Source organism: Prinia subflava, chromosome 1, assembly GCF_021018805.1.
Source record: "Prinia subflava isolate CZ2003 ecotype Zambia chromosome 1, Cam_Psub_1.2, whole genome shotgun sequence".
Taxonomy (NCBI): Eukaryota; Metazoa; Chordata; class Aves; order Passeriformes; family Cisticolidae; genus Prinia; species Prinia subflava.
Window position 1 is genome coordinate 95,052,912 of NC_086247.1, and position 14,073 is coordinate 95,066,984.

Genomic DNA, 14,073 nt, shown 5'->3' on the forward strand with positions numbered 1-14,073 from the left:
ATATTAGGAAAAGGTTCTTCACCCAGAGGATGGCTTAGCAATGGCTCAGGCTCCCCAGGGAAGTGGTCACAGCACCAAGCCTGACAGAGTTCGTGAAAAGCTCGAACAACGCTCTCAGGCACGTGAGGTGATTCTAGGGGTGTTCTGTGCAGGGGCGGGATTCAGACCCGACGAGCCCCGCGGGTCCGAACTCGGGAAGTTCTCCAATTCCGGTTCTGTGACGCCACTCGGGGCGGGGGGCGGGGCCGCGGGGGCTGCCGGGAGCCGTAGTTCCTCTCCTCACCGCCCCGCGGGCCGGACCGGCCGCGCCTGTGCCTTTAAGCGCGGCCGGACGGGCGGCGCGGCGCCTGCGCGGAGCCGCCGTGACCCCGCCGCTGTCGGCGCCACCGGTGACTGTCGGGGCGCCCGAACCCCCCCCCGGTGGCGGCAGAGCCAGGTCCAGCCCCACTGCCGGGCACCTCCGACCCACCCTCCGCCCCCCGGCCGGGGCGATGGAGGAACGGGCGGAGCGGGGCAGCGAGCCCGGCTCGGAGGGCCCGGCGTCGGTGGCAGAGATCCGCGCTCCCGGCCCGCGGCCGCTACGTCTGCTGGAGTGGAAGGTGTCGGTGGGGGGGGCGGTGCAGATCGGCTCGGTGCTGGCGCTCTGCGCCCCGCTGCCGCCGCCGTCCGCCCCGCGCCCCGCCGCCGCCCCGCTGCCGCCCGCCGCCAGCGGCGCCTCCGCCCGCCCGCAGCGCGGCGGCCCCGAGCGCAGGCTGCGCGCGGAGCGGCCCGGCGTGGTGCGCGAGCTGTGCGCGCGGCCCGGCCAGGTCATCGCGCCCGGGTGAGTGCGGGCCGGGGCGGCGCGGGCGGCATTGGCGGGGACGCGGCTGTCGCGCTTCTTACGAGGGGCCGGGCCGGGGCCTGCTCACAAAGGCCCTTCTTCCTCCGGAGTTCTGCGCAGGGAAGCTGCCGTGCGGGGAGAAGGAAGAGGAGGAGGAATTGACTGGGGAGGTGCCGAAGGATCATGCTCCACTCCCGTGTTTCAGGGCTGAGCCCTTCGCTATGAGCTCTGTCGTAAAGACTGTGCATCCCTGCTCCTATGTCGGGGTTCCCTGAACACTCCTTTTACTGGAAACACTACTTGAAAGTAGCAAAATCATAGAACGAGTTAGTTTGAAAACGCCCACAGTCATCTGGTCCAACCTCGCTGCCCATGCAGGGTCGCCCTACGGCTTGTTGAACGGGATTACATCCGAACGGTTCTGGGGATCTGCAGTGAGGGAGGCTCCACAGTATGAGGAGCCTCTTCTAGTGCACAGTCATCAGCACGATAAAGAAGCTGTTCCCCGTGTTCAGGTGGAACTTCCTGTGCATCAGTTTCTGCCTACTGTCGCTTCTCCTAATATACTCTTTTTAGTTTGGCACTTAGGTTGATGCAAAATTCGGGGAGCAAGCGGATCATTTTGTGCTTAACAGAGGAAATTTTAATAGGAAACAACAATGCGGTAATGCATTTTAAAGTTACTAAGTCCCTTATGCATAATATTGGCAGCCTAAATGTTTTTTAAACTGTAGATGTTTTAATGTATAAGGCTTCACGAATATAACCAAGGTGTTGTAATTTTAACTTTCAGAAGAGCAAGAGACTAAAAAACCCTTTTTCTTCCTATACTTTAGCAATGGTTTTGTCTTGATAGGACTGAATGTTCATTGACTTTCAAATTCTTAAATGCCTGATAGTGGGCCACTCAGATGTCTAGGTTAAATTGGGTGAATAGCCTGCTACCATGTACTTTAAGCATATTTATTCTTTCTCAACGGGAATATGACTGATATACAGGAATTACTGATATACTGAGGAGGTGCAAGCTGTGTTTCTTGCTGTAGAGATATCTCTTTTCTGAGATAAAACAGTGATTTATCTTTCCTTTTTATGCTGCATCAGCATTTTTTATTGCATCTGGTGCAGCATGGACAATCTTTAATACCTGATTAGGTATTAGAACAAAAGTACTGTAAATGCTAGGTCAGAATAAAAAACATCTTAAAAGCACAGACTGAAAATTTAAAATGCCATATGCATGATGAAATTCATATTGCTAGCACTGAATAGAAGGGGAGATAATTTTATCTGGTCTTTTCATTGTGTTAGCTAAGCACTCAGAAGGAAAACCAAACTAAAAATATTCTCAGTGAAAAATGTAATCAATTTAAAGTAGTCTCAGTCTCCTGCTGATGTAGCAGCATTTTAGTTTTAGCTTGGCTCAATGTTAACTTCATGGACTGGAATGCTCCAGTCTTTATACAGTATTGTCCTGGTTTAGGACAAAATTAGGGGAAAATCTCCACAACTCCCTCCCCCACCACCGGGTTCAGGAGGAATTTCCTCAGAGGAAAAGTGGAAAAAACTTGTTTATTGAGAAACAACGAAAAAACACTCCCCAACACAAGAAAAACAGTCTGAGATGACAACAAATGTTTTCACCAGTCCAAGAGAGGGTGAGCAGTCTCTGCTGGGGAGGGTGCCAAAGCTTCTCTCAGGTGCAGACTCCGGGGGGTTTTCCCCTGACGTTCCCGAATCAGGGCCCGAAGCAGGTCCGATGTCTTCAGGGAAGGGAGGAAGGAAAGAAGGGGAAAGACAAAAGCAGAAAAATGGCAAAAAGCAAGCAAAAAGCAGAAAGCAAGAGAGCAAAGCCAGCAAAGCAGCCTAAAGCTAGCAGCAAGCAAGCCAAAAGCCAGCAGCCGGGGGAGGGGCTCTGCTATAGACAAAACAAACTGAGAACATGGGAACAGAAACACACGATTTGGGATACAAAGCATGAAAATGTCCTGTCACCCCAGGACAAGTATTCTTATTGGATTTGTCTAGTCTTGAGTCATTTGATAATAATTAGCAAGTTCTTGCTTTAAGGCAATTATAAAATGAATGGTGTTCTTTATTGCCGTTGTTCTTGGCTCCTGGAATATTTCTGTCTTACAGGACTGAAAGATTGTATTTGATATTGACCATTGCTAGGCCTTACACTTCTGGAATTCTGGCTTTTCAGTCAGGTTCCTCTGTTGCATGTTGCAGTGGAATTTACTGGGTGAGTGCAAGGGAAAAGTTCAAGTGAAGAGGTAGAATAAGCATGACCAAAGGTTAGTGGAACTGGTCAGCAATTGAAGACATAACTGCATTTCTTTGGTCACATAAAAGGGTTTTTTGGCAAGCATTTAACCTCTTGCCTGCAGCTTCCTATTTTGAGGAATTGAAATAATATTTCACTATCAACAGTATTTCAGTATGTGTTAAGATTTTGCATTATTAAAACACAGGTGTGATTAAAGTAAGTAACATAGCTGAAATTTATTCATCCACAGAAGATGCCCTTTTTCTAGTCCAAACTATTTTCCAGTCCGCTGTGCTGCCTTCAGAAAAATGAACTTGGCTGATTTAGCACTGAATTCTCTATGAAACAACGATATTTACAAGTATTTGTCAGATCTTGAAACACTGAAGAAGTACTGTTTCTATTCAAAATATTTTTTCTTTTCATTAGAACATGAGAAGATAAGCTGATCAAACCTTTTTATCTGAGGATAAACAATGAGTGGCTGACTTTTTCTTCTATGTCAGGTCATAATAATTCTGGGAAATAAAGACATCATTTAGCAAAAGTCTTTCCCAGTTAAGAAGACACTTCTAACTTTTGATTATTTTTTTCATATCAAGCATGGGATGAAACTTTTGCTGTGTGGAAGTAATTTTGCACATTTATAGCACTTAATTTTTTGTAGTGTTATTACCCACTTTTTAGCATTGTCAGGAGTGCAAACTTTCCCCAGGAGAGAGCCCAAGGCAGACAGGCAGTGGGTAGCTTTTGCTTATTCTTGCAGAGGTAGGCTTGCATCACATGTCCGACTAGAACTTGAGAGAGAAAGGTGTCTAGCCTTTTAGGACTGTAAATAACAGGGAGTACAGGAAACAGTTAATGAAAGGCCTTTGATGTTAGGGAAGCATAATTTTGATGGCTAGCAGGAGCAACAGATAAAATGCCAAAAATCCTGTTCTGCACTGTGTATTATTAGCACCAGTTACCCATCAAGGTTAATCATTCTGAAGGTGATACAGGTATGGCAGGATTCTGGGTTGCGTCAGTATTAATGCTTTATGCAAATATTTATATAAGCATTTCTAATATAAAATGATTGCCCTGCTGATGGGACAGACTATTGCAAGGGTATGTTTTGTTCATATTAGAAGAGTCTTCTGAAATATTTATTACCTGCATATTTAGCCTGGGTATCTTTGTGTCTTGCCACATACCTTTAAATAAAAAACATTCACTTTCTTCTACAGAGTATATTTGTTTTGTAGTAAAAATCTTGTTTAAACTATCTGGATCCTAGTGAAGTGAAACTTTTCATTTTTAGAGAAGATAGCAGGAAGCAGGTGGGGATTGGTTCTCTAAAACTAGTTTTTTGTGTGATTGCTTGATATTTTTGTGCCAAAAACTTGATTATGTATTTTTAAAAGAATATCTTCTTTTGGTTATCTAATGTCTGTCTTGGTTTGGACAGACAGGTATCTTTTAGGGAAGACTGGAGTTTCGCTTGGAATGGAGAATGTAAAACCCCCTCCCTCCAAATTATTACAGTTTTGCAATTAGGAGCTTTCAGGCAAAAATATGGGAATAGGAGTAACAGTTCTTGACTAGGAATATTAAAAATGCAAATGCAGTAATACAAAAAAAAAAAAAAAAAAAAACCAACCAAGCAAACAAACAAAAGTCCTAGAAAACCCTGATGGAGTCAGGAATACGACATGACACCCCGTTGGCCAGGGTGTTGGAAGCAATCCAAATAAGTCCTCCTGGAGTGACAGATGTAGTTCTGTTGAAGTAGTGGTGATCCTGTAGACAGGTTCAGTGGTGATGAGATGAGTCTGGTCTTCCTCTGAGAATCCAGTGGAAAAGAGGATGATCTGGGGTCCCTGTGTCCCCATTTTTATCTGAGTAGGGCATGGTTGGCTCCTCTCCACTGGGGGTACATCTCACAATGGGATGGTGTAATGTGTCATGTCACTGGTGAGCCTTAATGGCCCATTAACAAGATATCCCACGAAGGGTGGACAAAGTTGATGAAAGAGATAAGAAACACTGCCCCACCTGGTTTTAACAGCTGGTCTATTGTCAGAAGGCATCTGCCCTCCTCCCCCCTGGAGTTACAAGAGATAAAGAAAAAAAGAAAACATCTCTCAACTGCGTTCTACAGATGAAATAGGATACACTTTTTTTTTGGTTACATAACCCAAGACAATGTCACATAGGCTCACAGCCTAGATTACTGTCTACTTGACCCCAGACCCTAGTACAATGCATCTTACCATCTTCCAAGGGAAATAAAATGCTAATGAATTGCACTTTATTTTAAAGTGGTAACACTATTAACAAACTACAGGAAAAACACCATCTTATTTGTTAGACGCAAATGTTTTCAGAATAGCCTGGCAAATATTTAATGAAGTTATGAGTCTAAAAATACCCTTCAGTGCCAAGCACTGAGGATTGTTGAATAATATTCAACAATCTCAACTTACTGTATCTCTTGTCTAATTCCGTTTTATGTCTGAATTCATCCTGTTATTTTTTTAGTAAGTTTTGGTATGTATCTTTCTGACTTCTGTCTCTTTTTTTAAAATTTTCCCCCTCTCCTTTCTGCCATACACTGTGATACCAAGAAACATTAAAAAAAGGCTGTCTCTCTAATGTTTGGATGAACTGGGTAATGAAAAAATGCGAGTTCTAAACGAAGGCTTTTGTCTTTCATTGCCTTCTCTTTCTGCTATTCCTAGGCACCTAACAAGTTGGAAGCCCACAAGATACCTCATTGTACTGAATGACAGAGGACAAAGTTCACTTTCTTTACATGGCCATGTTTTCACAAAACTTGTAGGAAACTTCTTTATCTAAGAGCATCAAGCTGCTCAGTTGGGTTTGGTTGGAAACAGGCATCAGGCTTGGAATTTACCAGTAGTGTGGTTGTAGCATCCTTGTGTATGCAGTTTTTCTCAGTATGGCTTTCTTAGACCATTGTTTCCTGACTGCTTCATGCTGATATGAGAGTTGGCTGGAAGGGATGCTCAAACTTGAGTGCCTTCAGCTTGCATTGAGTAGGGTGTTGGAAATCGTGTAGTTAAAGATGCCATCTTTTTTTCTTTCTGTCCTTCCTACCCAATCTCCTGTAAAATGGTCTATAGTACTCAATTCCCTCATTTTCTTCAGTTGCTTCAACAAGAGTGTGGTGTTGGGAAAGGGGGAGTAATTTATCCTTTCAGCAGTAGCCTATAGATAGGTCAGGTCAAAGTGATTGGGAAAATGCCAGTAGAGTCATCAAGGGAATAAATGACAGGTCAACACTGGGGAATAACATTTTTGAGGTTGTCTATGTTCCATTTGGCATTTTGTGTGATAGTTTTTAGTGACATTCTTATCTTTACAGGGTTTCTCCCAAACCAGGGAATTTTCTGCTCTCTTTGTACAATATGTTGCTCATCTTACTTGAGCTGAAGGACTTTTTGCTGTGTGTGTATGGGCCAGCAGACAGAATGAGACAGGTCATGGTACTGTTTTATGCATCCCGTTGTAGAACTACAAGTGGGTTATAACAGTTCTTAAAAAATGTTGGTTTGTAGATGTCTGTGCTGGAAATAAATTCTATTTTTACCCAAATAGTAATGGATTTTCTTCTTTAGTTATTGCTGTCTAGTTTCTTTAGGGTATTTTTGAGCTTTGCTTTAATATTAGAGTTGTTTAGAAAACCAGTCTTTTTCAAAGGCAAATGCACATGTTGTTTCTTCTCAGCAACTGCCACGTGGTTTTCTGTAATTGTTCTCTTCTGAAGAAAAAGCATATGGACAAAAATTCTCATGGGGGGACTGCAATGAGACCTTTATTTTTTATGGTGCACAATACATAAATGTTTGTCCTAGGAGAGATTGGAAGAGTTGGAAGAAGGAAGTGAGTGACAAGACTTTAGCTTTGAATAGTTCTGAAAGTTTGTCTTGACCCAAAGAGTTTTTTCTCTTAGCAATCTCAGTAGTACAACTTACATGCCTACTTGGACCTTTCTGATTTGATGACTGTGTGTTTGGTGTTAACTTAAGGGCTTGCGCTAGCAGGGATCGCAGCTGTTTGGATTTTCAAGGTCAGATCTACCTAGTGGAAGACTCCCCTTAGGTAAATGGCTAATGAAACCTTTGAACTTGCTAAATAAAGTGAACATGCGGTGATGGTATTGCAAATTCTCAAACATCAGCAAGAGTATATAAAAATATTTGCAGGTGGGACATACTAGCCTAAAGGCTCAGTAAAGAGCTACCAGCCATTAATTTATGGGACCTCTTTTGGAAAATTATAATAGACAATTAATTGTAAAATGGATATCTGTTTTGTCTATTATGGATATCTATTTTGTGTAGTTAAAAAATTAAAGGTTAACTTAAGGTCTTCTACCATGTATGGATAGCTGAATAGACAGTAGTTGCCTTTTAAAGCATATAGGGGAACATGAAATGACTTCTTGGAGAGCAGGTAATGTACTACAGGTTACAATTTAAGGATCTTGATTATACATTTTGCCTAGGTTTGGCTTTGCTGAAGTTAGACCTATGGAATTAGAAATGGGGGAAGGATAGAACTGTCACCAACAGGAGAGATTACTGGTCTTAAAAAGGCTTTGGAAGATGGAAAGGTTCCCTGGGTTTTCTTAACATAGTGTTGCTGTCTTAAAGGAAATGTTTCCTTTTTTAAGGGAAGAGTTAGGATATTGTCAGGTCACTATTGCACTAATATCTTCAAAACTAAAACAAAATGGCTTTTCTACAACTGTTCTAAGAAAATGTGTAGCATAAGGCAGTGATTTTGACACAGTAGAATTGAATAATGCCTATTTGTTTGCTTTCTAGTGCTTCCTAGTTTAAAAATTACATCTGATACTTCACAGCATTCAAAAAGATGTGAAAGGAAAATAAATCATCTTAGTCCCAGCATAGGGGGGTGAATGCTGTGGATTGTCATTCACAGAAGGGCCTGGGGTGGCAAGTGGCCCTAGCCAAGGGAAGCATTGCTCATGAAGAGAACTTCATTAACTTTACAGCTATTTATCACACTTATCTTTTATAAGCTGAGCAGCTTTCTAAGGTGTTGTCCTTTGCTTTCAGAGTGTAATGTGTTTCTGGGCTCACATGATGCTGTTGCTGTCATATGGTTGTTGTCAAACGTGGAGCTGCTGCTCCTTGTTTGAACACTGTGGTGTAACTTAAGACAGTTTGGTTCATAATTGCTCTCAAGGGTGTTGAGAGTTGTTAATTTTTCCTATGAACACAACAGCATGTCCCAGGGGAGAGCCCACAGGCTGTAGTGTCCAAATAAGTTTGCCACAGTATCTATAAAGGGAAAGGACAGGAGGAAGCTGTTAGATTTAAGGATTGTGCATCCTCCAGTAAGCCTCTACCCATTTTATTTATTATTTGGAAGTAACAGACAAAGGGACTGTGATTGCCTAAGTGCATGGTTTCACTGGAGAGGTGATAAAATGTTTGCAGAATGTGTAATATTCTGTTAATAGATGCAGCTTTCCAAGGCAGGGGGGAGAGATCACAGGGTCCTCCCAGATTTCTTTGCACAGGAAGAAGTAAAGCCTATGTTTTATAGCTTTGATGTCAGCTCTGTGTGTGTGTGTCTGTGTGTGTGTTTGAAACTGTTTCTTTCTCAGTCACCTTTCTCTCTTTGGTGTCCAGGCTATTTTGGTGTTCATCTGTTTCTGTTTCTCTAGATACGTTCCTATGGGTGCAGGAGGCAAACCAGGTTTTAGTTTGGCAAACCAGTAATTACAGGTGATCTTGACTGGGCATTGGAGAAATGCAGTGTTAAGTTGGTCTGAGATAAGGGGAAATGATGTGCCTTTATCTGAAGGAGAGCTGTATGCTTGAAAAAAACAATTAGTCATTAGTGGGATTAGTCCAAGATTTGCAGCAGTGCATCAGTGCATTTGTTGTCCGGATTTGCAGCAGTGCATCTCTGAGTACTATTCTTCAGTAACTGATGTGAAAGTTCAAATGTGGTTTGAGAAAACTGCAGGTTTAGGTTAATTATTGTTCTGTCAGTTAGAAGGCTGTACAGTCACTACTCAATAACTTCAAATTTTTGAATAAGTGCTGCTTAGATTGCCAGGGTTCATCACATAGATGTGGATTGATCCTGCTGTCAGATGGATGTTCCTCAGCTCCCAGGTGGACTTTTGCTGCCAGTATTTCAGAGCTGCTGCATGACTGCTAACACCACAGTCAAAGAAATGGCAATAGAAAAGCAAATGCATGAAAATAATGTCAGCAGTTGATAACAGTAATGGGGTGAGTGGGCTGCAGAACTGTTTATTGCTTAAATGAATTACTGAGATATGATAGCCTGTTTTCTTCTGTGATTATTAGAAGTACTTATTGCTAAAGAAACAAGTTACAGAGTTACAGGATTGCATGTTTCCACTTCTGAATTTGTTTTGTGTGAACTTCATGTTTTGAAGCAGTTCTATGTAAGAGCATTGAGAACTGTGTTTTTACCTTTTCCCTTCCAAAAAAAATAGTCTTGAATTCTCATAAATAATAATACTTCTGGTTTAAAATGTTCTAAATAAAAAACACATTGTAAATAATGTTTGAAAGATTCACTAGATCTTATACAAAGGGTACTGCAAGCCCATTTGTTTGGGGGTTTTTGTGCCTTTTTATTTTATATTATGAACTCCTAGCAGTGGCTTTTTGAACCGTGCAAGATGCTGTTCACAGATGTTGGCATAGAAGGTGAAAGAGGGTGCTTGTAACCCAAACTCTTCTCCAGAAGTAAATGGAAATACTTAAAGCCTTACAAATAATGGAAATAGACTTGTTTCAAGCTTGAGATTTTTTTTGATTATAAATAAAACCCAGAAACTCCGGGCCTATGTTTCTGTTGGCATTTATGACCATGGTCTAAACCTGAATAGGTATTTTGCCTGAAAAGAAGAAGAAAAAAGTTCATGACACTTTAACTCCTAGTTGTGAATAGTCTGTATTTAACAGAGCAAAAATAATCTCAAGACAAGTAATTTCCCCATTAGCTTTGGAGGACTGAGATGATGCCTTGAAGCGTGAACTCTGCTTTCTGTGAGCTACTGCTCACAGCAGTTGTTACCTAGTTGTAGCCCTAGTTGGGCTAGGGTATGGGGATTTTGTTTGGGTTTGGGGGGATTTTATGAAATGGCCTGACTTGTTTGGGTGAAGCCTTTGGGGTTCATGCATGTTGGAAAAGCAGCTCTCTGTATTTGCTGTCCCTGAGTGTAAGTCAAGTGTAGTGGACATTTCCTCCAACAGCTTGAAGAGGCTGCAGGCCATGTGTTGCCTGTAACAACAAGGGCCCTGTGTCCTTATGCATCCTTGGCATTTTTAATAAATTATTAAATTAATTATTTCTCTTCCTCACAGATATTAATGAGGGTTAAATAAATATATAAATACAATTGTTAAATACTCTTACATGGCAGGACTAAAGTTATTCAGGCTTTGAAAACAGCCTTGCTACAAAACTGGAGTTCTGTGTAACAAAGGCTGTGGTTTGATGTAAATTGGTCACAAGGTTCTAAATGTTGCATACACACCACACAATACTGTTCTGGTATAAGCAAACAAAAATGTCAGTGTTTCAGAAATCTGACTAATGAAACTGTATGAGTGGGGTTTAGGTTGATTCTAACTTTATCTGACAACTAAAGGATTTTGTGCTCATATTTGTTCTAGATTTGTTGGTTGATTCAGTAATGGTTGGTATTATTAATAATTGATCTGAAGATGTGTTCATTTGGTATTTTTACCCCTTGAAGGTTTGCCAGTAACACCCCCTTGAGCATTCTGCCAAACCAGGGCAGCAACTTCACTTGCATACCAGCATCTCCTTTTTCTGCATTGGTACACTTGGACATCTTCTAATGTGAATTGGAAGGGCATATGGCATCAGACTGAGGATGGCAGCTTTAAGCGATCACAGGGACAACTTGGTCTTTGTGTTTCTTGTGGTATTTGACAGCTCTCTTTATACCAAACAGGTTTGAGGAAAGCCAGCAATTGCTTGGCTGCCAGCACTTGCGTGAGATACAAGTCAGTGCAGGGCAGTAGCTTCATCTTGTAAATTTGCACTATACTGCACAATATTTTCAGTGCCAATGCATGGTGCCCTGAAACAGACTTTAAGATAATAATTAAAACTTATGTTTCCATGACTTGGAGTTGTCCAAGCTAGTTTTTACCGACAGGCAAGATAAATGCTAACAAAGTGGCCTGGTTAACGTGGAGAGAAAATGTGAGTTGCTTGAACTGTGTCTGTCTTTCCCCAGTCTTAGCCCTGTGCGTGAAACATTTGCAGCTTTGATCGGTCACACTTGCTGAACTACTCTTACCAGCTGCTTGACTAAAGCCAGCAGAAAACTTAGGACTGGTGAGTTCTACCTTGTAGGGTACGGAAATCATCTTTTCTGGAAGTGCTAGAGGAGGTGCTGGGCTTTCAGAGGAAACACAAGAGTGGGGACTAAAGAAAGTAGACCATTGCCTTTCTCTGGCAGCGTGACATTGGAGCTCTTGCCTCTGAAGCTAAGCTGTAATAGAAGGCCATGGTTAATGTACAGTCAGGTTAGACTCCGAGTAACAGAGGGAACCTCTCTATTCCTGTGTAATGCTGAGTATCCTTAAGATACAGAGCTCTATTGAAGACAACCGCAAAGAGATATTGTGGCCATTGTACTTGTGTGCTGCAGGTGGCCAGCCCCTCCAGATACAGGTAGTTAACTTATGGCAAAATTATCAAGAAGTTCTTGTTTCTGTTCCCCTGTTAATCCTGCACTTGCTGCTGGAAGTGTTAAATCATGCTTAAGGAAAACGACTGACCAACAAAAAAAAAATTAAAACAATAATAAAATGTTTAGGGGAATGCTTTTTGTTTGCAGTGGGTTCCCTTCAGTGATTCAGTAAACTGAGTTGTTGCTACAACTGAGGTGTAGCACAGATATGGGAGCTCTGTTTTGGCTTTCCAATGTAATTCAGTTACCATGAAGCAGTGCCATGGTTACGCTTGATACAAAGTTCCTCCATTTGGAGTCAACAGTAATGACCAGGCTTTAGGATTAGCACATATTGGATTTCATGAAAGCTTTCCCTTTTTTTTTTCCTTTACCATGCTGCTGACTTAAAGCAGATATTATTAAAAGACTTGGTTTGGAAACAGGGTGTAAGTACTGGCAGAACAATGATGAGCTTATGGTCACCTGCATCCTGAGGCTGTTGGTAAATTCTGTTAGTTCCTATTCATGATTGTGGCCACAAAAAATAAATTTTTACGTTAATGGCCCACCTAATTTGAGTTGTTTACAAGTACATCTGGAAGGAATGTGAATAAGGGCCCAGAGTGGGTTTCCTTATTTACTAGTTCAAGTTTCATTGCACCAAAGAAACCATATAGGATAGGTAGTTTGTGGTTCTGTTGTAGTCATTTAGCTATCAGGCTGGTATTGAAATTACCTACCACCTCCACATTCGCTCAGAGAAAATGTTTACTTGTCACAGCACAGTGGTTCTTACCCAGTTGCTTCATCTGACTCATCTGCACAGTTGTGACAGTTTGTAGAACTAGAAAAAGATTTTGCATCTTTTGTGGCAATTTCCTTGTAATGCTGTTGTTGAGGTAGCCAATTAGCTCTGCTTAACACCGTGTGGATCCTGAAGAAGAGGAAAATGCTCTTAATGTTGCCAGCAGTAAAGTGTGCTGTAGTTCCTCATATCTGGAGGGGGTGGGAGGGGGAATCTGTTTATTCTTTGTAGAAACAGAGTAGGGAAAGGCTCTGTTCTTCTAAGTGGGTTTCACTTACAGAAAAGAGAGAAACCTGACCCTGTGTTTGGTATATGCAGCCATTTAAAACCAGACACACACACTTTAATTCAGCTCACTTTGTCTGATAATTGACTTCGATCTTGGCCATTACATTTTGAAAATCCCTCACTTCAACAGTAAAACGAGAGCTTTCAAGTCTGAAATTTTAAAAAGTCATTCTACTTGAGGTCTGTGTTTGTTCCTTTTTAGTAATTAAAACACATGTGCTAAAACTTAGGTATGCCCAGGCCTTAGTAGAGTTCAGGCTTGCTTTCTTCCGCACTAAGTAGTTTGGGGCTTTTTTCCCTGAGAGAAGTCTGCCTAGGGTCCTGACAGTTATAATTGAAACTTGACCCTTTGGTTATATGTTGCTCAGAAGTTTATCATGCCTGTGAAGTTCCTCTGTCCTTTGGGTTAAGCATCACAGAGAACAGTATGACAGAGGACTTTGTATCATGTACATTATATTTTATCTCCAGCACATCTAAGTGTGGCCAGGAGTTCTGGTTATGTTTAGATATTGCAGGGACAAAACTGCTATTTAGTGGTCATGCTTGGTATAAGATGAGGTACAGAGGTGCTTTTTAGGAACAGTACCAATTATTAATTTACAATTCTGATTTCCTTATAAAAATCTTTGCTCTTGCATGTCCGATTTTGAGTCACATCTCATCCCAGGAGTATGCCAACTTCTCCTGTTGCATACCTGGAGTGTGAGGTACCTTGACTGCGAAGTAGAGAATGTCTAGAGATAGTATGGCTTCTAAGCTGGCATTGAAAGGCTTTTTTCTTCTGAACTATTGAAAACCAATTCATTTGGGGTATAAACTTAGTCACTGTAATCTCTTAAGCATGTTTCTGTAGCTTGTACCATGGGGCAGGTTTTTGGCTGTTTAGGTGTGCCTGTAATTTCTGATTCATACACTGAGCACATGGTGAGGATGAAAAATTCTGACATGGTCATTCGTGTGTGTTGGTAGCCTAAAAAGGAGCTTAGCAATGAATCAAGGTGAAAGACCACAAGGTAGACATGTCAAAGGGAGTGGGGAGAAGAGTCAAATGAAATAATGCAAACATAGGGGGATGAGAAGAGACATAAGTTTTGTGAAATCTGTGAAGTAATCATGCAGTGAATTGCCACTAGTGAAGGGCCACTAAAATACTT

At 41.8% G+C, this 14,073-nt stretch overlaps 1 protein-coding gene across 3 annotated transcripts in view; it reads left to right on the plus strand.

Moving 5' to 3' along the window:
* The first annotated feature begins 351 nt into the window (after nt 1-351).
* The window catches only part of CTDP1 (CTD phosphatase subunit 1), a 102,159-nt gene continuing 88,437 nt past the window's right edge, over nt 352-14,073 (plus strand). For all 3 annotated transcript variants that reach the window (XM_063403879.1, XM_063403888.1, XM_063403899.1), the window contains exon 1: nt 352-820. In XM_063403879.1, the coding sequence (XP_063259949.1) occupies nt 492-820 (329 nt within the window). In that variant the 5' untranslated portion in view covers nt 352-491. The remainder of the gene's footprint in view (nt 821-14,073) is intronic.